The 24,478-nt window shown below is 44.6% G+C and overlaps 1 protein-coding gene and 1 long non-coding RNA gene across 2 annotated transcripts in view; one reads left to right on the top strand and one right to left on the bottom strand.

The window, feature by feature from the left end:
• LOC124043251 (cyclin-dependent kinase 6-like) overlaps positions 1-24,478 on the bottom strand; it is a 73,997-nt gene that overhangs the window by 37,632 nt on the left and 11,887 nt on the right. The window contains exon 4 of the mRNA XM_046361628.1: positions 15,440-15,607. Within this exon, the coding sequence (XP_046217584.1) occupies positions 15,440-15,607 (168 nt within the window). The remainder of the gene's footprint in view (positions 1-15,439; positions 15,608-24,478) is intronic.
• LOC124043252 lies at positions 10,942-23,466 on the top strand. Its single transcript, XR_006840290.1, has 3 exons — positions 10,942-11,257; positions 15,542-15,646; positions 23,405-23,466. It is a non-coding gene; the product is annotated as an uncharacterized LOC124043252 (long non-coding RNA).

Raw genomic sequence — 24,478 nt, 5'->3', positions numbered from 1 at the left:
GCTACCATCAGTCCTGTGTCATGCCAACAGAAAAGCATCCTGAGACCATTCATGTGTGGGGTTGCTTCTCAGCCAAGGGAGTGGGTTCACTCACAATTTTGCCTAAGAACACAGCCATGAATAAAGAATGGTACCAACACATCCTCCGAGAGCAACTTCTCCCAACCATCCAGGAACAGTTTGGTGACGAACAATGCCGTTTCCAGCATGATGTAGCACCTTGCCATAAGGCAAAAGTGATAACTATGTGGCTCGAGGAACAAAACATAGATATTTTGGGTCCATGGCCAGGAAACTCTCCAGACCTTAATCCCATTGAGAACTTGTAGTCAATCCTCAAGAGGCGGGTGGACAAACAAAAACTCACAAATTCTGACAATCTCCAAGCGTTGATTATGCAAGAATTGGCTGCCATCAGTCAGGATGTGGCCCAGAAGCTAATTGACAGCATGCCTGGGCAGATTGCAGAGGTCTTGAAAAAGAAGGGTCAACGCTGCAGATATTAACTTTTTGCATCAACTTCATGTAATTGTCAATAAAAGCCCTTGACACTTATGAAATGCTTGTAATTAAACTTCAGTATTCCATAGTAACATCTGACAAAAATATCTAAAGACATTGAAGCAGCAAACTTTGTGAAAATTAATATTTGTGTCATTCTCAAAACTTTTGACCAGGACTGTATATCCCCACCCATCTCACCTCCCTCCCCATTCACTCTCTCTATTATTTTTCTCCCCCCTGTGCCTCCTTCCCACCCTCCATCTCCTCTTCTTCTCCCATGTCTGTGCAGGCCAGGGACAGGGGGCTGGGACTGTAGCCTGACTGACAGGTATGCAGGCCTCTCCTTTAGCTCTGCTTGTGTGGAGCTGCTGCTTGCCTGCTAACAGAACAGAGGCAGTCAGATAAAGCAGCCGTGTCCTGGGCTGGCTGACTCCAGATTAAAGGACAACATTCTGGGCATTCCTTTCTGCTGAGAGCATCCATCCCGTCTGGCCCAACTCGCTCTCTGATACACACTGGAGAGGAAATGGCAAACAGGCAGGCAGAACAGGCAGCACAGGCAGACAGGCAGCACAGGCAGAACAGGCAGCACAGGCAGACAGGCAGCACAGGCAGCATAGGCAGCACATGCAGAACCGGCAGCATAGGCAGGCAGGCAGAACAGGCAGCACAGAAAGCAGCCATGCAACAGATCCTCCAAGGCAAGGCAAGCTCCACTGACCGAGCACATCCGCCTTCCTCCCTCTCATGTTGCCTCTCTCGTTCTCTCTTTTGTTGCCTTTCTCTCTCTCTTTCCCTCTTGCTCTCTTCTCTCTCTCCCTCTCTTTCCCTCTGCCTGTCTCTTTTTCTCTCTCTTTCCCTCTGCCCGTCTCTTTCTCTCTCTCTCTCTCTCTCTCTCTCTCTCTCTCTCTCTCTCTCTCTCTCTCTCTCTCTCTCTCTCTCTCTCTCTCTCTCTCTCACTCTCCCCCTGCATCTCTCGCTGCCTCTCTCTCTCCCTCTCTCTTTCCCTCAGCCTCTTTCTCTCTCTCTTTCCCTGTGCCTCCATCTCTCTCCCTCTGCCTCGCCTTCTCACCTCTTTCCCTCTGCATCTCTCTCTCTTTCCCTCTGCCTCTCTCTTTTTCTCTCTCTTTCCCTCTGCCCGTCTCTTTCTCTCTCTCTCTCTCACTCTCCCTCTGCATCTCTCTCTCCCTCTCTCTTTCCCTCAGCCTCTTTCTCTCTCTCTTTCCCTGTGCCTCCATCTCTCTCCCTCTGCCTCGCCTTCTCACCTCTTTCCCTCTGCATCTCTCTCTCTTTCCCTCTGCCTCTCTCTTTTCCTATGCGTCTCTCTCTCCCTCTGTCTCTCTCTCTCTCTCTCTCTCTCTCTCTCTCCCTCTGACTCTCTCTCCCTATGTCTCTCTCTCCCTCTGTCTCTCTCTCCCTCTCCGTCGCAGCGCTGTGTCCAGTACAACTGTACTGTTAAAGACTGGACCAGTGTGGAGCGCTAAAGAGATCATTGGGCAGGCATTGTGCCCTGTTAATAGAACCTTAAACTACCTCCATCCCCCTTCTCCCCCTCAGCCAGTACTATCCACCCACCCCAACCCAGCACTATTCCACTATTGCCCCAGCCAGCGTCTCTTTGATATCCCCTGTGGAATTAAAACAATCGAGACACAATGTGATTAGTCGTAAGCTTGGCTGATGGGCTTGGCCGGGGTCCCCTGTTTACATTCTCTCTCTCAAAGGAATCTCAGGATGAAAGGCCCCTGCCTTCAACACAGCCTGCGTCCCAAATGGCACCCTAAATGGCACCCTATTTTCTATGTAGTGCAATACTTTTGACCATGTGGCCCGCGGCCACATTCTTTTCTACCATGTAGGGCGCCAGATGGGCCGACACCTTTAAAAGGACCAGTTCCACCAAACGTTTGGCTGAGGACAAAATGCCGATAAAGAAAGTCGCACACTCCATATTTAAACTCACAGAAATGTAATGGGTATTTACCAACGTCTCGGCATCCCTGTGTCTTCCTCAGGGCCATTTAGAGTTTCTACAGTTGAAGTCGGTAGATTACATACACCTTAGCCAACTACATTTAAACTCAGTTTTTGACAGTTCCTGACATGTAATCCGAGTAAACATTTCCTGTCTTAGGTCAGTTAGGATCAACACTTTATTTTAAGAAAGTGAAATGTCAGAATAATAGTAGAGAGAATGATTTATTTCAGATTTGATTTCTTTCATCACATTCCCAGTGGGTCAGAAGTTTACATACACTCAAATAGAAATTTGGTAGCATTGCCTTGAAATTGTTTAACTTGAATCATACATTTCAGGTAGCCTTCCACAAGCTTCCCACAATAAGTTGGGAGAATTTTGTCCCATTCCTCCTGACAGGGCTGGTGTAACTGAGTCAGGTTTGTAGGCCTCCTTGCTCACACACGCTTTTTCAGTTCTGCCCACACATTTTCTATAAGATTGTGGTCAGGGCTTTGTGATGGCCACTCCAATACCTTGACTTTGTTGTACTTAAGCCACTTTACCATAACTTTGGAAGTATGCTTGGGGTCATTGTCCATTTGGAAGACCCATTTGCAACCAAGCTTTAACTTCCTGACTGATGTCTTGAGATGTTGCTTCAATATATCCACATATTTTTCCTGCCTCATGATGCCATCTATTTTGTGAAGTGCACCAGTCCCTCCTGCAGCAAAGCACACCTACAACATGATGCTGTCACCCCCGTGCTTCACGGTTGGGATGGTGTTCTTTGGCTTGCAAGCCTCCCCCTTTTTCACCCAAAGATAACGATGGTCATTATGGCCAAACAATTCTATTTTTGTTTCATTAGACCAGAGGACATTTCTCCAAAAAGTACGATATTTGTCCCCATGTGCAGTTGCAAACCGTAGTCGGACTGTTTTATGGCTGTTTTGGTGCAGTGGCTTCTTCCTTGCTGAGCGGCCTTTCAGGTTATGTCGATATAGGACTCGTTTTGTTGTGGATATAGATACTTTGTACCTGTTTCCTCCAGCATCTTCACAATGTCGTTTGCTATTGTTCTGGGATTGATTTGCACTTTTCACACCAAAGTACGTTCATCTCTAGGAGACAGAACGCATTTCCTTCCTGAGCAGTATGACGGCTGCGTGGTCCCATGGTGTTTGGACTTGCATACTATTGTTTGTACAGATGAATGTGGTACCTTCAGGCGTTTGGAAATTGCTCCCAAGGATGAACCAGACTTGTGGAGGTCCACAATTTTCTTTCTGAGGTCGTGGCTGATTTCTTTTGATTTTTCCATGATGTCAAGCAAAGAGGCACTGAATAAACATGTCCTGTTTAGATAGACACTTCACCATGCTAAACATGTCCTGTTTAGATAGACACTTCCTCATGCTAAACATGTACTGTTTAGATAGACACTTCACCATGCTAAACATGTCCTGTTTAGATAGACACTTCACCATGCTAAACATGCCCTGTTTAGATAGACACTTCCTCATGCTAAACATGTCCTGTTTAGATAGACACTTCACCATGCTAAACATGTCCTGTTTAGATAGACACTTCCTCATGCTAAACATGTCCTGTTTAGATAGACACTTCACCATGCTAAACATGTCCTGTTTAGATAGACACTTCCTCATGCTAAACATGTCCTGTTTAGATAGACACTTCACCATGCTAAACATGTCCTGTTTAGATAGACACTTCCTCACTAAACATGTCCTGTTTAGATAGAAACATGCCCTGTTTAGATAGACACTTCACCATGCTAAACATGTTCTGTTTAGATAGACACTTCACTCATGCTAAACATGTCCTGTTTAGATAGACACTTCACCAAGCTAAACATGTCCTGTTTAGATAGACACTTCACCATGCTAAACATGTCCTGTTTAGATAGACACTTCCTCATGCTAAACATGTTCTGTTTAGATAGACACTTCCTCATGCTAAACATGTCCTGTTTAGATAGACACTTCACCATGCTAAACATGTCCTGTTTAGATAGACACTTCACCATGCTAAACATGTCCTGTTTAGATAGACACTTCCTCATGCTAAACATGTTCTGTTTAGATAGACACTTCCTCATGCTAAACATGTTCTGTTTAGATAGACACTTCCTCATGCTAAACATGTCCTGTTTAGATAGACACTTCACCATGCTAAACATGTCCTGTTTAGATAGACACTTCACCAAGCTAAACATGTTCTGTTTAGATAGACACTTCATCATGCTAAACATGTCCTGTTTAGATAGACACTTCACCATGCTAAACATGTCCTGTTTAGAAAGTAAGCTCAGCAGTCAGATAGCCAGTAGACACCACTATTTTCAACAGTCACTTTGACTTTTAACCTTTTCTCTTTCAAAAGAAAATTGACATGAAAGACAACAATACCCTCACCGCAGGCCAAGAAAGACAACAACAATACCCTCACCGCAGGCCAAGAAAGACAACAACAATACCCTCACAGCAGGCCAAGAAAGACAACAACAATACCCTCACCGCAGGCCAAGAAAGACAACAACAACACCCTCACAGCAGGCCAAGGAAGACAACAACAATACCCTCACCGCAGGCCAAGAAAGACAACAACAATTCCCTCACAGCAGGCCAAGAAAGACAACAACAATACCCTCACAGCAGGCCAAGAAAGACAACAACAATACCCTCACAGCAGGCCAAGAAAGACAACAACAATACCCTCACCGCAGGCCAAGAAAGACAACAACAATACCCTCACCACAGGCCAAGAAAGACAACAACAATACCCTCACAGCAGGCCAAGAAAGACAACAAAAATACCCTCACAGCAGGCCAAGAAAGACAACAACAATACCCTCACAGCAGGCCAAGAAAGACAACAACAATACCCTCACAGCAGGCCAAGAAAGACAACAACAATACCCTCACCGCAGGCCAAGAAAGACAACAACAATACCCTCACAGCAGGCCAAGGAAGACAACAATACCCTCACCGCAGGCCAAGAAAGACAACAACAATTCCCTCACCGCAGACCAAGAAAGACAACAACAATACCCTCACCGCAGGCCAAGAAAGACAACAACAATACCCTCGCCGCAGGCCAAGAAAGACAACAACAATACCCTCACAGCAGGCCAAGAAAGACAACAACAATACCCTCACAGCAGGCCAAGAAAGACAACAACAATACCCTCACAGCAGGCCAAGAAAGGAAAGAAGACTCAGAGTTAGTCACAAGCTTACAGTAGAGAGCAGCCGCAGCATAAACTGTATACAGTTATAAAATGGAGCGCAACAGTTGCCAAAGTATGCACAGCGTACAGGAATGCTGCATGGGGCCCTCTCCCAGCGAACAAAGACAGCACAGTCAGCCTCTTTCCCCTCAGTGCTATAGCTACCACATCCGCACATCATTAGTTGGAAAATTCCTCATATATGCTGTAATTTTATTTTCTTCATTGCTGTTACAGGCAAGGCTTTAATATCCAGATGCCATTAACCTCCGCACCTCCCCCCCCCAATCATTCCCCCTTTTCTCGACCTGAACCGTGGCCAAGAGCCCGTCAAAAATTAACACAGATGGGGCCTGAAGTGCAGGGGGTGCGCTGCCTGGCTGGCTGGCTGTAGGGGTTACACAGGAAATACCAAATAAGACGTTCACTGTGCATTGTGCTCTCCACCGCTGCCTGTGTGTGTGTTTGTGTGTGTGTGTGTGTGTGTGTGTGTGTGTGTGTGTGTGTGTGTGTGTGTGTGTGTGTGTGTGTGTGTGTGTGTGTGTGTGTGTGTGTGTGTGTGTGTGTGTGTGTGTGTGTGTGTGTGTGTGTGTGTGTGTGTGTGGGGACAGCCCTCTTCTCCCGTTGCAGTTGGAGCATGGAGAGAGAGGAGAGAAAGAGGGAAGTTTTCCCTTTTCCGTTGAGGAGATATCTAAACATTCCCAGAGAGGGCTGCATGTGCTCTGCTGCATGATGTGTGGGGTTTTTCCCTTTCCAAACTAAGCTGAGTTGTTGCCTGAGTGTCTCTCCAGAGTGGAAGCACATTGTCTGGAGTGAGAACATAAAGGACTGGAGTCACAGACAAAACCTTCCAATGAGATTCATCCTTGGCTATGACTGAGAAATTCATTTTAAAGCGTTTTATTTTTTCCTCAATTCTCACACAGTAGTGGATTAGACTGATGTTGTCTGTTGAGGTACTGGGTCTCAAGAGACATGGAACATACTGATAAATGTATTGATTACTTATCATTACTGGCACGGCCATGAAATTCAAGATAGGGTTATGGGGAATTCAAAAAAGTGAAAACAGAAAGCACTGAGTCATTGAATAAGAGACATCTGACTGGCTTCTAATCAAAATCTGGATCCTAAAATGACTAAAAGTGGTGAGTAAACGGTAAGTGGTTTCCCAACCCACACTCATAGTTGAACTGAAATGTATACAATCATGCTTACTTAAGATTTTTTCACACTCAAACTGACCTCATCTAATTCAACACTACTTGTCCTGGAGCCGCGCAGCGTACGGCGACAACGTCAGACAGGAAAAGTGTAGCCTGGTCCCTGATCTGTTTGGTCATTGTCACAGAGCTGGCAAGAGGGCACAAACAGATCTGGGACAAGGCTACACTTTTCGTGCTGCGCAGCGACAACAAGTAGTGTTGTTGTCGTGGGAGTCATCTGGAGCCTGTCACTTCCTGCCCGGCCAACGGAATGAATTCCTCATGTTGGCAACACCTAGCGACCGACCAGCCGACCGCTTCTCAGGTCAGCTTGCTGCTTGCACCCACTGGCTTGTTCTGAATGTTCCCTGTATCTATGTGGAGAAACATACCCCACACTAACACCTGTATCTATGTGGAGAAACATACCCCACACTAACACCTGTATCTATGTGGAGAAACATACCCCACACTAACACCTGTATCTATGTGGAGAAACATACCCCACACTAACACCTGTATCTATGTGGAGAAACATACCCCACACTAACACCTGTATCTATGTGGAGAAACATACCCCACACTAACACCTGTATCTATGTGGAGAAACATACCCCACACTAACACCTGTCTCTATGTGGAGAAACCTACCCCACACTAACACCTGTATCTATGTGGAGAAACATACCCCACATTAACACCTGTATCTATGTGGAGAAACCTACCCCACACTAACACCTGTATATATGTCTCTTCACCCTGGGTATTACAACAACCACAGTTTATTTTGGTAGCTGCAAATATGTAACAACAATCAGTGGGAATGAAGCAACGCAGTGCACATGATGCTTCCCCGAGAGAGAGAGAGCGAGTGTGTGTGTGTGTGTGTGTGCCTAATTCCATTCATGGGACAATCCAGTCAGTCTGCTTCCCATTATAACGACTGGCCGTGGTATGAATGGACGGACAGGGAAACCCCCACAGGCCGAATCAATTATAATAATGAGCCACTATATGGTTCTAAATATGCCTTGAGGAAACAGACCATTAGGAGTTTGTTCTGGTGTGGCCAAAGCGTCTTGCGGCGGGGGACAAGATCTCATAGCTTTTGATTTGGGGACCAAAATACATAAAAAAACAAACATGTTTCCCCTCAATGTGCTGCATGTGCTTATAAGAAAAGCAAAAGGTTGATAATCCTCAGCTTGATGGGAGGAAAAAGGACATGGTTGTCTCTTTTCCTCTTTCCTAAGCCATCAGCTTAACTCTGCAGCTTTACACATCGGCTTGTCACTCAGAGACAGACAATCAGGTGTCAGGAGGCTGAGGTCATTGTAAAACAACAAACAAAGCATTGGACCCCCAGCTACTCCCAGGGTCAGCTTGATCTGCACCCCCGCGCCACCCGATGGGTGGTCCCCGAGTCCCCCTTTCACTCAGGGGAGGAACTGTCAGGGGGCCTCTGAGGGATGCAGCAACCCCATCACACACACACACACACACACACACACACACACACACACACACACACACACACACACACACACACACACACACACACACACACACACACACACACACACACACACACACACATGCAACACATAAAAGAGAAGTTGAATTGTGATAAACCGTCAACTGCCTTTCTGAATTAAACCAGTTTCAGTTAAGGAAAGGAAAATCCAGAAGAGGCCCTTTTTGTACCTTATGCAAATTCAGCTCTCATATACTCTGTAAGAAAGCAGAATATGAATCACATTGATTCATATCCTGACTGTGATGGAGACAGAACAGACACATCTTCTATTCAGAGACAGCATTTCTCAGTGCCCTGGGTAGTTTGGAATGAGTCAAGCGGAGCCAGGTGTGGTAATGAGTTGTATGTACCTGGGCTGCTTCGCTGCCCCTCCTGCCTGTAACTGTGCCCTTTTATAACTAGACAGGCCATTCTCAGTGTGTTGGTAACTGGCAGGTATCATCCTCTATCATCTGACAGAAAGGTACAAATCCTACTATGAGTGTGTGTGTGTGTGTGTGTGTGTGTGTGTGTGTGTGTGTGTGTGTGTGTGTGTGTGTGTGTGTGTGTGTGTGTGTGTGTGTGTGTGTGTGTGTGTGTGTGTGTGTGTGTGTGTGTGTGTGTGTGTGTGTGTGTGTGTGTGTGTGTGTGTGTGTGTGTGTGTGTGTGTGTGTACTGTGTCTCTAACTGTGAATGGGTTATGTTTTTGCATACTGAGTGAGAGCACAGTCACGGCAGGGCATTCTTTATCTGAGCCAGAGGAAACATCACTGGGGAGGGAGATAGGGGGATTCCAGACACACACACACACACACACATACAGGAACATTAATCTGGAACCCCCACACACACACACGCAAGCACACAAACACACACACACACAGGATCTGTATTTCTGTCACCGATGCCTAAGGTGGATTCCCAGGTGAATTTCCAGAACAGAAGCTCTAACTGTCAACCTAACAAAATGTTGCCATGCCCCGTCTATCATAAAATAACTGAAACCAGCTAATAGAACCACAGAGCGAGACCCCGACTGACAGCATGCTGAGTCTGGCCAGGCCAGGTACACATTGGATGACACATCTTAACTTGACTGTCTGTTCATTTCTCTAGTGCTTAATAAAGTTGATCCTCAAACATTTAAACATGAAACAACAATGCCTCCCTTGGTTATATTTGGCCATCTTTACTTTGTATTAGTAATATAATATTATACATATTTGTATATTCAGATCACTATTCCCACAGATAAATGAATGTCCTCAGTTAGTCCTGAAATACCCTTGTTAAGGTCTGCTAATCTAATAACGTCTCATCTCTCCGTGCTTCCATCCCTTTCAGACCTTCTCCCTCACTCTGTCATCCTCTGTCCTGCTATCTCTGGACATCAGAGCCCAGTGCAAGACAGTCCCACTTCAAAGCCTTGATGGAAGAAGGGTAGGAGGAGGAGGATTAAGGGGGGGTGGTATCGCTGACTCAATCTCTCTCCGTCCCCCCGCCAGGCTCCCTCCCTCACTGTCTATTTCATCCTTGTCACGTCCACTTCAGGGATTCCTGAGACTTGTGTCTCTTCAGCCCTTCCTTCATTCTCACTCTGCACACCCCATATCGTTTACTGGTCTTCTTTCTCTCTGCCGTGCAGGCTGGTGCGCTTTCAGTGCCCGCTACATCACATTAGCCGCTTTTCATCTGTGTCCCAGGAGACCATCCTGCCTTCTCTCTCTCGTTCTGTCTGTCTCTTCTCCTCTCGTTCTGTCTGTCTCTCTCTCGTACTGTCTCTCTCTCTCGTTTTGTCAGTCTCTCTCTCTCGTTCTGTCTCTCTCTCTCTCTCTGGTTCTGTCTGTCTCTCTCTTCTTCTGTCTGTCTCACTCTCGTTTTGTCTGTCTCGCTCTCGTTCTGTCTGTCTGTCTCTCTCATTCTGTCTGCCTCTCTCGTTCTGTCTGTTTCTCTCTCGTTCTGTCTGTCTGTCTCTCTCGTTCTGTCTGCCTCTCTCGTTCTGTCTGTTTCTCTCTCGTTCTGTCTGTCTCGCTCTCTTTCTGTCTGTCTCGCTCTCTTTCTGTCTCTCTCTCATCCTGTCTCTCTTTCATCCTGTCAGTCTCTTTCTCTGTCTGCCTGTTACACTCCCCATTCTACCTGAGGGACTCCAGACTTCAGACTGACACCAGAAAACGCTCTGTCTGCTTCCCAAATGGAACCCTATTCCCTTATAGTGCACTACCTTTGACCAGGACCCATAAGCCCAACTGTGCACTATATAGGAAATAGCGTGCCATTTGGAACACAGGCTATGTTTTACTGAGCTGGTCTACCAATGAGAAGATAAGTATCCTGAGTGGGAAGTGAGAGTGAGACTATAAAACATTGGGACATGAGGCCATAGAACATCCCAATGTCTTTATGAGAGAGAGTGAGAGAGTGAGAGAGAGAGAGAGACAGAGAGAGAGATAGAGAGACAGAGAGACAAAAAGAGGCCACTGGGTAAAGGGTGACTTCTTCTCAGCATCCCAAATGGCACCCTATTCCCTTTAGTGCACTACCACAGGGTCCAGATCAAAAGTAGTGCACTAAAGGGAATAGGGTGCCATTTGGGACATGCAAACATACAGTAAGTGGAAGTTCACCCAATTGGAGAAATAAGAGCGCACCAACCGACCGATAGCAGAAGAGCAGAAAATGAGATAAAGATGGACAGAGAGAGTGAAGGAAGAGAAGGAGGGAGGAGGAGAAAAAGAGAGAGATCAGGTTTTCAGAAGAAGGGTCTGAAGCCAGTCGTTTGTCCCAGAAGAACAAGTATTTTGTTTTGGAGAGGGCTGAGGTAGATATTCTTTAAAAAATATTCTTTACATTGGGAAGTAACACACACGGTCCCTATACATAACCTGTGTTATGTCATCTCTTAACTATCTGTTATCTAATTACCTGATATTAATCAGACATATGCTGCTTGAGACTATGGGGTCTGGCTAGTGAGCCTGTAGGAAGAGGAACCAGGCTGGCTATATGTAACAGACTTGTGTCAAGTATGTGAAATATTTTGGGTGGTTTGGTTTTCCATGTATAATTGAACCAATGGAATAGTACAAAAAGTGCAACCCAAGGAACAGCAAGCGCCTCAAATACTTTCCAAAAAGTATTTGACTCTATTATATATCCTTTAGCCAGAAACTGGTATAACCTGGTATAACCTCATACCTAGGCTATTGTGAACAGTGCATATAAACTTGGTACAGCAACAATTCAAAGTTAGCCTTAGTTGGAGTGACCGTAGAATTCTATGGGATTAACCTTACTGAGTAAAGTATTTATCATCATTTCATTTGAACGAATCACACAGCTGCGTGGCATGGCTCTGTGCTTGAGGTGTGCTAGTGTACGGGGAAGGGTTAGGGGAAGGTGTTGTGGGAGATGATTGGTTGGTAGATTAATCCAGTGTTCATTTCGTCGACAAAAATAGTGACTAAAATATTCACCGAATACCTATTTTCTGTGTTAATTTACAAGATGATAACTAACTAAATAGACTGAGAATTTTTTAATATACACATATATAGATATATATATATACACACACATATATATATACACATATATATAATGTGTATGTAATGTAATGAAACAGCAGGGCCTTCGACCTTCGAGCCCGAGGTGCGGTGCGCTATCGAAGCATGCTCAAGCGGCAGAGTGGATTTCCGCGTTTATAAACCCAGGGTCTTTACAATATGTTTAATATCAGTTGATTATGACGAGACTAAATTATCTCTGTGGATGAAATCTCACTGCAATAGTTTTTTGGAGTGATTGAGACTTTTTCAGTGATAAGTACAATTAATATTAGCAGAACAGAAGCACAGTGACAGTTCTGTTCTGCAGTGGAAGGACGCGCCACACCCGGCACACAGCCTTCATCAGCTGGTGAGCTGCGGGGAAGCAAGCTTTCTCCTATTACACACATTACGCAGGCTACTTTCCTGTTTCTCCGTAGCTAACCAGTCACCGCCAGCCTTCTAGTTAGCTACCCTTTGCCTGGTCAAGCTGCTTTACTAAATGAAAAACATTATGTTTAATAGTAAAACAACAGTCTAGCTATGTTTTTCTCTCCCTAGAGTATAGAAAAGTCTTTAAATTTGTAGTCTTGCTCAATCCTCACACTTTCGCCACTGCATTTCAAAGCCAGGTTCTGTAGCCAAAGTACTAGCCAAGAATCCCTCTGTTTCTGGGAGAAACGGCTTGATTTAGAATAAGGCTGTACGTAACAAAACGTGGAAAAAGTGAAGGGGTCTGAATTCTTTCCGAACACACTTTCCGAAGCACATGGAAGTCAGTGATTTGTTTACTAAAGGTTAATGATGCAATACAAATGTGATATGACTAAAATGTTACTAAAATGAAAGGGCATTTATTTGACTAAAATGGCCCAGTGTTTTCATAATTTTTACAATAACTAGACTAAATCAGTATTCAAATGACAAAAATGTGACTAAGACTTAATGATATTTTAGTGAAAATGACCAAGACTAGACAAAATTGAAAAAAAAGAGTGTCAAAATGAACACTGGATCAAGCCGGTTAAGCCAATGCCTACAGTGGGGCAAAAAAAGTATTTAGTCAGCCACCAATTGTGCAAGTTCTCCCACTTAAAAAGATGAGAGAGGCCTGTAATTTTCATCATAGGTACACTTCAACTATGACAGAGAAAATGAAAAAAAAATATTGAGAAAATCACATTGTAGAATTTTTTATGAATTTATTTGCAAATTATGGTGGAAAATAAGTATTTGGTCAATAACAAAAGTTTATCTCAATACTTTGTTATATACCCAAACATGACGAGTTGAGATGTTACCAAAAAGTTATATTTTGGTTTCATCTGACCATATGACTTTCTCCCAATCTTCTTCTGGATCATCCAAACGCTCTCTAGCAAACATCAGACGGGCCTGGACATGTACTGGCTTAAGCAGGGGGACACGTCTGGCACTGCAGGATTTGAGTCCCTGGCGGCGTAGTGTGTTACTGATGGTAGGCTTTGTTACTTTGGTCCCAGCTCTCTGTAGGTCATTCACTAGGTCCCCCCGTGTGGTTCTGGGATTTTTGCTCACCTTTCTTGTGATCATTTTGACCCCACGGGGTGAGATCTTGCGTGGAGCCCCAGATCGAGGGAGGTAATCAGTGGTCTTGTATGTCTTCCATTTCCTAATAATTGCTCCCACAGTTGATTTCTTCAAACCAAGCTGCTTACCTATTGCAGATTCAGTCTTCCCAACCTGGTGCAGGTCTCTGGTGTCCTTTGACAGCTCTTTGGTCTTGGCCATAGTGGAGTTTGGAGTGTGACTGTTTGAGGTTGTAGAAAGGTGTCTTTTATACTGATAACAAGTTCAAACAGGTGCCCTTAATACAGGTAACGAGTGGAGGACAGAGGAGCCTCTTAAAGAAGAAGTTACAGGTTTGTGAGAGCCAGAAATCTTGCTTGTTTGTAGGTGACCAAATACTTATTTTCCACCATAATTTGCAAATAAATTCATTAAAAATGATTGATTTTCTGGATTTTATTTCTCATCTTGTCTGTCATAGTTGAAGTGTACCTATGATGAAAATTACAGGCCTCTCTCATCTTTTTAAGTAGGAGAACTTGCACAATTGGTGGCTGACTAAATACTTTTTTGCCCCACTGTATGCATGGCTCAAAGAAGGCAACGTTTGACGCATTGGTCCAACAGACTCTTTGAGCATTTGGGCGGAAGTGTCTGGGAATGAGATTGGTACTGGTATAATGTTAAAATGCTCACCACGGCGGTCAGGGCCATCTGAAAGCTGTATATTCTGGTGTTTTAACAGTTTACAGTAGGTTTATAACAGGTGTATAACAGTAAGGTTCTCACCACGGAGGTCAGGGCCATCTGAAAGCTGTATATTCTGGTGTTTTAACAGTTTATAAGAGGTTTATAACAACATGTATAATAGTAAGGTTCTCAACACGGAGGTCAGGGCCATCTGAAAGCTGTATATTCTGGTGTTTTAACAGTTTATAAGAGGTTTATAACAGGTGTATAACAGTAAGGTTCTCACCACGGAGGTCAGGGCCATCTGAAAGCTGTATATTCTGGTGTTTTAACAGTTTATAAGAGGTTTATAACAGGTGTATAACAGTAAGGTTCTCACCACGGAGGTCAGGGCCATCTGAAAGCTGTATATTCTGGTGTTTTAACAGTTTACAGTAGGTTTATAACAGGTGTATAACAGTAAGGTTCTCACCACGGAGGTCAGGGCCATCTGAAAGCTGTATATTCTGGTGTTTTAACAGTTTATAAGAGGTTTATAACAGGTGTATAACAGTAAGGTTCTCACCACGGAGGTCAGGGCCATCTGAAAGCTGTATATTCTGGTATTTTAACAGTTTACAGTAGGTTTATAACAGGTGTATAACAGTAAGGTTCTCACCACGGAGGTCAGGGCCATCTGAAAGCTGTATATTCTGGTGTTTTAACAGTTTATAAGAGGTTTATAACAGGTGTATAACAGTAAGGTTCTCACCACGGAGGTCAGGGCCATCTGAAAGCTGTATATTCTGGTGTTTTAACAGTTTATAAGAGGTTTATAACAGGTGTATAACAGTAAGGTTCTCACCACGGAGGTCAGGGCCATCTGAAAGCTGTATATTCTGGTGTTTTAACAGTTTACAGTAGGTTTATAACATGTGTATAACAGTAAGGTTCTCACCACAGAGGTCAGGGCCATCTGAAAGCTGTATATTCTGGTGTTTTAACAGTTTATAAGAGGTTTATAACAGGTGTATAACAGTAAGGTTCTCACCACGGAGGTCAGGGCCATCTGAAAGCTGTATATTCTGGTGTTTTAACAGTTTATAAGAGGTTTATAACAACATGTATAATAGTAAGGTTCTCACCACGGAGGTCAGGGCCATCTGAAAGCTGTATATTCTGGTGTTTTAACAGTTTATAAGAGGTTTATAACAGGTGTATAACAGTAAGGTTCTCACCACGGAGGTCAGGGCCATCTGAAAGCTGTATATTCTGGCAAGACCGAAGTCGGCCAGTTTTATCTGTCCTCCACTGGTGACCAGGATGTTCTGGGGTTTCAGGTCCCGGTGAACCACACGGTGTGAGTGCAGGAAGTCCAACCCCTGCAGCAGCTGGTACATCATATCCTGTTAGGACACATGGACATTCAGACACAGTCTTAACAGGTACAACATGACACATGGGCACTGAGAAAATACACCTGATATCCCTGACAGAGGATGCAATGGTTCAGCATCATTGGTTTCTCTTCTAAATCAACCACCAACAGGCCTCAGAACAGTGAAAACTCCCACAGAGAGAAGTTAAATCACTGAGGCCAAGTAGGCGGTGCAGCAGCCTGTCGACTAGGAAAAAAGAGAGCGTGTCCCTTTAAAGCCTTTGTGTGGCAGATGCTGATAACTGACACGACTGTGGAGAGAGAGCAGGGCAGGAAAGACATGTTACTGTGGGGAGTAGTTCTTATCTGTGTTCCAAATGTGTTCCCTGTTCCCTATAAGCCCTGGTCAAAAGTAGTGCACTACAAAGGGAATCGGGTGCCATTTGGGAGGCAACCTTGATCTGTTGGTGGTGGGCCTCTCTCTGCCTCCTTCCCTACCCACCCTGCAGCTGTCTGGGCCAAGCTGAGGAGGATTGATAGTTGTAGATCCACTAGTTCAAGCTGTAGCCAAGGACGGCCCCACAGGCCCTAATACCCACAAGCACTCAGATGGAAAGAAAGGAGAGAGAGAGAGTCTGAGAGGAGGGATAAACGGCCATTTCCTAATTCTGGTGGAAACTCTCAGCCCAGCCACAACAACATAAGGACTGAGGGTGATAGTGGCAGTGGGGGCTGTTTGAGTGATAGAGACAGAGAGATTGGGGCAGATTAAAAGAGAAAGAGAGGGAAAGAGAAATGGAGAGGGAGAGAAAGAGGGGCGCTTTCACAGTTGCGACATGAATCGGCCTGCTGCTGGGGTTGTAGCAGGCGGCGGTGCGGCCTACCCCCCCAAAACCCGTCGCCAAGACCTCACAAGTGACATGGACCTGGGCCCGCGCGGGGCTCCATTCACTGACCCTAGCAGCTGGTGAGTGATTAAAAGAGCTGAAACAATGAGCTGCACACTCAAGAAGAAAACATTAGCAAACGGCGCGGGGTGACCAGGGTCGAGGGGAGGGACTAGAGCCTCTCACAATGCATGGAATAGGGACAGGACCCTGGATGTGTGTCTGCGTATTAGAGAAGATACAGGGCAGAGGGAATTTGTGTGTGTGGCAGGCCAGAGAGCGTAAACAGGCCTTCCTTTTTGAATATCCATCCACCCATGACCTAGCAGGTCAACAGACAGGGGCAGAGGCAGTTATTTAGGGAGCTGACACAATGGCACCGCCCCCACGAGTTCCTCTCTGTTTGCTTTAAATGGCCATTTGCGCCACGTTTCCTTTCAACAGCATTTCCTACAAAACCCCAATTATCTCAGAAGTGTGACTCGAGGACAAACATACAAACAACAACCATGCCCCCTCGATGCTCCATCTCCTCTCTCCTGTTTCAGTTCATTCATATAACAGTCATACAGTACATGATGCAAGTGAAGATTCACGATGCAGAGTTTATCCATTTTAGTTGCAAATAGCAGTGAATAGCTTGTAGGGCTGGGGATAATGTCAAACTATCAGACTGACATTAATATCTAATCTCTCATCTGCAGATGAGAGAAAAAACCTGACTTGGTGCAAACCAATGTCACAGGAGGTGACACAGAGCAACAAGATACCCAACAACCTAACCGTCTAGGACAGCAGCTCAGCCAGAGAAAGCTGGCTAGGAAACACAAGGCAAGCGACCAAAGCCCCCCAAAAAAGAAGAAAAAAGACCTGAAAAAAGAAGAGTACCCAAGAAAAAAAGACCTGAAAAAAGTAACCCACATAAAAAAAGTCAAAACATTGCTTCTCTGAGTGCAGCCCCTTTTCTCATGCTAATATGCAAGAGGCGGCCATATTGTTTATTGTAGCTGGGCACAATACAGGACATCTGCCAGTTAGCGTTAGTGTAATTCCCTCCCTATGCTTCATTAACCAGCCTTTTACAGGCCTGGAGACGGGGGACAGATGAGGGTTCTGGGGGGGGGCAGCGTCAGACCAGCCGTACTCCCCAAGGCTGGGGGAGAGAGACCGGCCGCTTGATGTCCTTCCAGCTCATTTGATTCCCGGGGCCTCTTTCATCAATTACCATGCGGTGGGTCTGACTGGAGGCCTGAAAGGGGTCAGGAGGAGTGGATGGACAGGCTGGGCTAGGGTGAGATGGGCAGTGGGGGTTGGAGGGGTGGGCTGGTGCGGGCTGGAGGGGTGGTCTGCAATCTGGTGTCCTCTGGTCTGGAGGGGTGTAAATGGAGTAGTTGGGGGGCCGGGGTTTGCAGTGTCCACTGTCATGGAAATAAAAGGGACGGTGCCGCTGTCATCTTGCACTCGATCGTTATCCATTGTCCCTCATCCCTCCAGATGCTGTTTGGATGTTGCGATTGAATGGGGAAGATCTCACTCCCACCCAACAAGTGGTTTTCCATACTTGCTTTGGAGTCTATGTGGTTCGGCTGAGTAGGCCTCGATGGTAAAGCTTGCTTCAAGAATACATATCCAGCCGACTATTCCACCAAAACAGCTGCATTTTGAAAAGCTACACTGATGTACAGTATATGAAAACACCACCACAGGGTTCACGTTCACTCATAGACCATAAAGCTGACCATTTGCTGTGAACAGACGATAGTCACAAAGTTAACACTAAGGTCTATTAAATATCCTCAGGTCAGCTCTGACACCTATTACAGCTGAGGAGTCATGGCAATATTAAGCCCTGTCACAGGAAGTGGAACACAACACCTATCTGATTGACAACATTAGAGAAAGAGGAGACAGGAATCCCATTGGGAAATACTTTTTTTCTTGGGTACTCTCCCCAAAGCCAACACCTGCTTTGGCCGCCTTTCCTTCCAGTTCTCTGCTGAGAATGACTGGAACGAATTGCGAAAATCACTGAAGTTGGAGACATATTTCCCTCACTAACTTTAAACACCAGCTATCTGAGCAGCTAACCGGTTGCCGCAGCTGTACATAGGCCATCTGTAAATAGCCCACCCAATCTACCTACCTCATCCCCATATTGTTTTTATTTACTTTTCTGCTCTTTTGCACACCAGTATTTTTACTTGCACATCACCATCTACTCATCTGTCACTCCAGTGTTAACTTCTTCGAGATAGGGGGGGGGCTCTTTTAATTTTTGGATAATAAACGTTCCCGTTTTAAACAAGATATTTTGTCACGAAAAGATGCTTGACTATGCATGTAATTGACAGCTTTGGAAAGAAAAAACTCTGACGTTTCCAAAACTGCAAAGATATTATCTGAGAGCGCCCCAGAACTAATGCTACAGGCGAATCCAAGATGAAATTTCATACAGGAAATGGTGTGTTCCAATGTCTCCTTATATGGCTGTGAATGCGCCAGGAATGAGCCTGCACTTTCTGTCGTTTCCTCAAGGTGTCTGCAGCATTGTGATGTATTTGTAGGCATATCATTGGAAGATTGACCATAAGAGACTACATTTACCAGGTGTCCGCCCGGTGTCCTCCGTCGAAATTATTGCGTAATCTCCAGGTCCATACGCGTTCCATTTTCTTCAGAGGAGAAACCAAACTGCCACGAGTTATCATCGATAGATATGTGAAAAACACCTTGAGGATTGATTCTAAACAATGTTTGCCATGTTTCTGTCGATATTATGGAGATAATTTGGAAAAAAAGTTTACGTTGTAATGACTTAATTTTCATTTTCTATCTAACTGAGAGTCTCCTCATTGAAAACATCTGAAGTTCTTCAAAGGTAAATGATTTTATTTGAATGCTTTTCTTGTTTTTGTGAAAATGTTGCATGCTGAATGCTAGACTTAATGCTATGCTAGGCTATCAATACTCTTACACAAATGCTTGTTTAGCTATGGTTCAAAAGCATATTTTGAAAATCTGAGATGACAGTGTTGTTAACAAAAGGCTAAGCTTGAGAGCAAATATATTTATTTCATTTCATTTGCGATTTTCATGAATAGTTGGTAATGAGCTTGAGGCTATAAATAGGATCCCGGATACGGGATTGCTCGTCGCAACAGGTTAATTTGCTAAATTGTAATTACTTTGCTACTATGGCCTATTTATTGCCTTTACCTCCTCACGCCATTTTCACACACTGTATATAGACTTTCTTTGTTTTCTATTGTGTTATTGAATGTACGCTTGTTTATTCCATGTGTAACTCTGTGTTGTTGTTTGTGTCGCATTGCTTTGCTTTATCTTGGCCAGGTCGCAGTTGTAAATAAGAATTAGTTCTCAACTAGCTTACCTGGTTAAATAAAGGTGAAATAAAACATTTAAATTTTAAAAAAGAGGAATGTATAACGCCCCACACAGCAAACTTTCGACCAATCGCATTCATGCTGTCATGCTGCGTCACGCGGTTGCTAAGCTAATCTTCACGCTATTCTCAAAGTCAGGGTATGAATCAAAATGCCTGCTTATTTTCCTTGAAAGTATGTAATGTCACTATTCCAAAACTATATGATAGAGAACAAAATAACTCTCTCATATCTCGGAAAAGATTTGTAATATTGAACCCAATTGACTCCCATTCACTCCTTGAAGGAGAGCTCTACTTGTCACAGAATTGCCCAGAATTGCACCACGTGGCTCATTGATGACGCATGGGCAACGTACACAACGTTTCCATTTCCTCAAAAGTCCTCAATCAGACAGCCCCAAATGTGTTCGCTTTCGGTGAAGTGTCGAGGAGGTACTCAGATCCAGACTACGGTTAAGAAACACAAGCTGCTTTACGAAATTAAAAACAATAGCAGCATTAAGTTTAATTGTAAAACAACAGTCATGTTTTTCTCTCCCTAGAGTATAGAAAAGTCTTTAAATTTGTAGTCTTGCTAAACCCTCAGACTTTCCCTACTGCATTTCATAGCCAGGTGCTGTACTAACCAAGTCTCCCTATTTTCTTCAGAGAAACAGCTTGATTCCAGCCATTATCATTCATGTATTGGCGGACCGCATTTTACATATTGGTGACTCGGACTTGGATTCGAGCACAGGGGACTTGGAACTTGATTCGGACTCGAGGTTTAGTGACTCGAAAACATCAATGGGCAAAACAGTCATTATTAGCTCCAGTTCAAAGTCATTATCCCCCATTCTACTAACATCAGAAGCCTCCTCCCTAAGTTTGTTTTATTCACTGCTTTGCCAGATCTGATGTCCTAGCCGTGTCTGAATCCGGGCTCAGCAAGGCCACCAAAAATCATGAAATGTCCATCCCCAACTACAACATTTTCCGACATGATAGAACTGCCAAACCCCCTTTCGGGTTGCAGAGTAGCAATCTACTGCAGAGACAGCCTGCAGAGTTTTGCCATAATATCTGGGTCTGTGCCCAAACAGTTCAAGTTTCTACTTTTAAAAATCCACCTTTACAGAAACAAGTCTCTCACCATTGCCACTTGTTATTGACCCCCCTCAGCCCCCAGCGGTGCCCTGGACACCATATGTGAATTGATTGCCCCCCATCAGAGTTCGAGAACCTACCAGGTACAACCCTAAATCCATAACCATGGGCACCCTCTTAGATATTATCCTGACCAACTTGCCCTCTAAATACACCTCTTCTATCTTCAACCAGGATCTTAGCGATCACTGCCTCATTGCCTGTGTCCGTAATCAATGTCAAAAGCTCCCTAAAACACTTCAGCGAGCAGGCCTTTCTAATCGACTTAGCCAGGGTATCCTGGAAGGATATTGACCTCATCCCGTCAGCAGATAATGCCTGGTTGCTCTTTAAAAGTGCTTTCCTCACCATCTTAAATAAGCATGCCCCGTTCAAAAAATGTAGAACGAAGAACAGATATAGCCCTTGGTTCACCCCAGACTTGACTGCCCTTGACCAGCACAAAAACATTCTGTGGCATTCTGCATTAGCATTGAATAGCCCCCGCAATATGCAACTTTTCATAGCAGTCATGAACCAATATACACAGTCAGTTAGGAAAGCTAAGGCTAGCTTTTTCAAACAGAAATGTGCATCCTGTAGCACTAATTCCAAAAATTCCATGAAGAATAAGAGCACCTCCTCCCAGCTGCCCACTGCACTTAGGCTAGGAAACACTGTCACCACCGATAAATCTACGATAAATCTACGATAATCGATCATTTCAACAAGCATTTTCTACGGCTGGCCATGCTTCCACCTGGCTACCCCTACCCTGACCAACAGCTCTGCACCCCCTGCAGCAACTTGCCCAAGCCCCCCCCCCTTCTCCTTCACCCAAATCCAGACAGCTGATGTTCTGAAAGAGTTGAAAAATCTGGATCCCTACTAATCAGCTGAGCTAGGCAATCTGGACCCTTTTTTTCTAAAATTATCCGCCGAAATTGTTGCAATCCCTATTACTAACCTGCTCAACCTCTCTTTCGTATCGTCTGAGGTCCGCAATGATTGGAAAGCTGCCACGGTCAACCCCCTCTTCAAAGGGGGAGACACTCTAGAACCAAACTGTTATAGACCTATGTCCATCCTGCCCTGCCTTTCTAAAATCTTTGAAAGCCAAGTTAACAAACAGATAACCAACCATTTCAAATCCCACCATACCTTCTCCACTATGCAATCTGGTTTCCGAGCTGGTCATGGGTGCACCTCAGCCATGCTCAAGATCCTAAACGATATCCTAAACGCCATCGATAAAAGACAGTACTGTGCAGCCGTCTTCATCTTCCTGGCCAGGGCTTTTGACTCTGTCAATCAGACTCAATAACCTTGGTTTCTCAAATGACCGCCTCGCCTGGTTCACCAACTACTTCTCAGATAGAGTTCAGTGTGTCAAATCGGAGGGACCTCTGGCAGTCTCTATGGGGATGCCACAGGGTTCAATTCCCGGGCCGACTATTTTCTCTGTATATATCAATGATGTCGCTCTTGCTGCTGGTGATTCTCTGATCCACCTCTACGTAGATGACACCATTCTGTATACATCTGGTCCTTCTTTGGATACTGTGTTAACAAACGTCCAACCAAGCTTCAATGCCATACACCACTCCTTCCGTGGCCTCCAACTGCTTTTAAATGCTAGTAAAACTAAATGCACCTGTACTGACCCTGCCTTCTGGATGATAGCGGGGTGAACAGGCAGTGGCTCGGGTGGTTGTTGTCCTTGATGATCTTTATGGCCTTTCTATGACATCGGGTGTTGTAGGTGTCCTGGAGGGCAGGTAGTTTGCCCCCGGTGATGCGTTGTGCAGACCTCACTACCCTCTGGAGAGCCTTATGGTTGTGGGCAGAGCAGTTTCCGTACCAGGCGGTGATACAGCCCGACAGGATGCTCTCGATTGTGCATCTGTAGAAGTTTGTGAGTGCTTTTGGTGACAAGCCAAATTTCTTCAGCCTCTTGAGGTTGAAGAGGCGCTGCTGCGCCTTCTTCACAACGCTGTCTGTGTGGGTGGACCAATTCAGTTTGTCTGTGATGTGTATGCTGAGGAATTTAAAACTTACGACCCTCTCCACTACTGTCCCGTCGATGTGGATAGGGGGGTGCTCCCTCTGCTGTTTCCTGAAGTCCACAATCATCTCCTTTGTGTGGTTAATGTTGAGTGTAAGGTTATTTTCCTGACACCACACTCCGAGGGCCCTCACCTCCTCCCTGTAGGCCATCTCGTCGTTGTTGGTAATCAAGCCTACCACTGTAGTGTCGTCCGCAAACTTGATGATTGAGTTGGAGGCGTGTATGTTCGTTTGTTATATCTGGAGTATTTCTCCTGTCTTATCCAATGTGAATTTAAGTATGCTCTCTCTAATTATTTCTCTCTTTCTTTCTTTCTTTCTTTCTTTCTCTCTCTCGGAGGACCTGAGCTCTAGGACCATGCCTCAGGACAACCTGGCCTGATGACTCCTTGCTGTCCCCAGTCCACCTGGCTGTGGTGCTGCTCCAGTTTCAACTGTTCTGCCTGCAGCTATGGAACCCTGACCTGTTCACCGGACGTGCTACCTGTCCCAGACCTGCTGTTTTCAACTCTCTAGAGACAGCAGGAGCGGTAGTGATACTCTGAATGATTGGCTAGGAAAAGCCAACTGACATTTACTCCCGAGGTGCTCACCTGTTTTTCCTAGCCACCGTGCTTCTACACCTGCATTGCTTGCCGTTTGGGGGTTTAAGGCTGGGTTTCTGTACAGCGCTTTGTGACATCAGCTGATGTAAGAAGGGCTTTATAAATACATTTGATTGATTGATTGGTTGGTTGATTGATTATTGATGTGACTAGAATTAACGGGAATTTAGTTGACTAAAATCAAATCAAATCAAATCAAATTTATTTATATAGCCCTTCGTACATCAGCTGATATCTCAAAGTGCTGTACAGAAACCCAGCCTAAAACCCCAAACAGCAAACAATGCAGGTGTAAAAGCACGGTGGCTAGGAAAAACTAGCCACCATGGCTCTGTGTTTTCATAATTTTGACAATAACTAGACTAAATCATATTCAAATAACAAAAATGTGACTAAGACTTAATGATATTTTAATCAAAATGGCTAAGACTAAATCTAAAAAAATAGAGCCTAAATTAACACCGGACACATGTGCTGCCCTCCCTGATGTTTGGGAGTTCCATCCTCTCTGTTCCTGTCTGGGCCAGGGGACAAACATTCCCTGGATATTCGTCAAAAAACGAGGCCCACATACAGTGCCTTTGGAAAGTATTCAGACCCCATGATATTTTCCACATTTTGTCACACTACAGCCTTATTCTAAAATTGATGAAAAATATATTTTCCTCATCAATCTACACACAATACCCATAATAACAAAGCAAAACCAGATTTTTAGAAATGTTTGCAAATATATAAAAAGTTAAAAACAGAAATACCTTAATTATAGTATTCAGACTCTTTCCTATGAGACCGTAAATTGAGCTCAG

This window comes from Oncorhynchus gorbuscha, linkage group LG09 (genome assembly GCF_021184085.1).
Source record: "Oncorhynchus gorbuscha isolate QuinsamMale2020 ecotype Even-year linkage group LG09, OgorEven_v1.0, whole genome shotgun sequence".
Lineage (NCBI taxonomy): Eukaryota > Metazoa > Chordata > Actinopteri > Salmoniformes > Salmonidae > Oncorhynchus > Oncorhynchus gorbuscha.
This window is presented reverse-complemented; position numbering and strand designations above follow the sequence as displayed.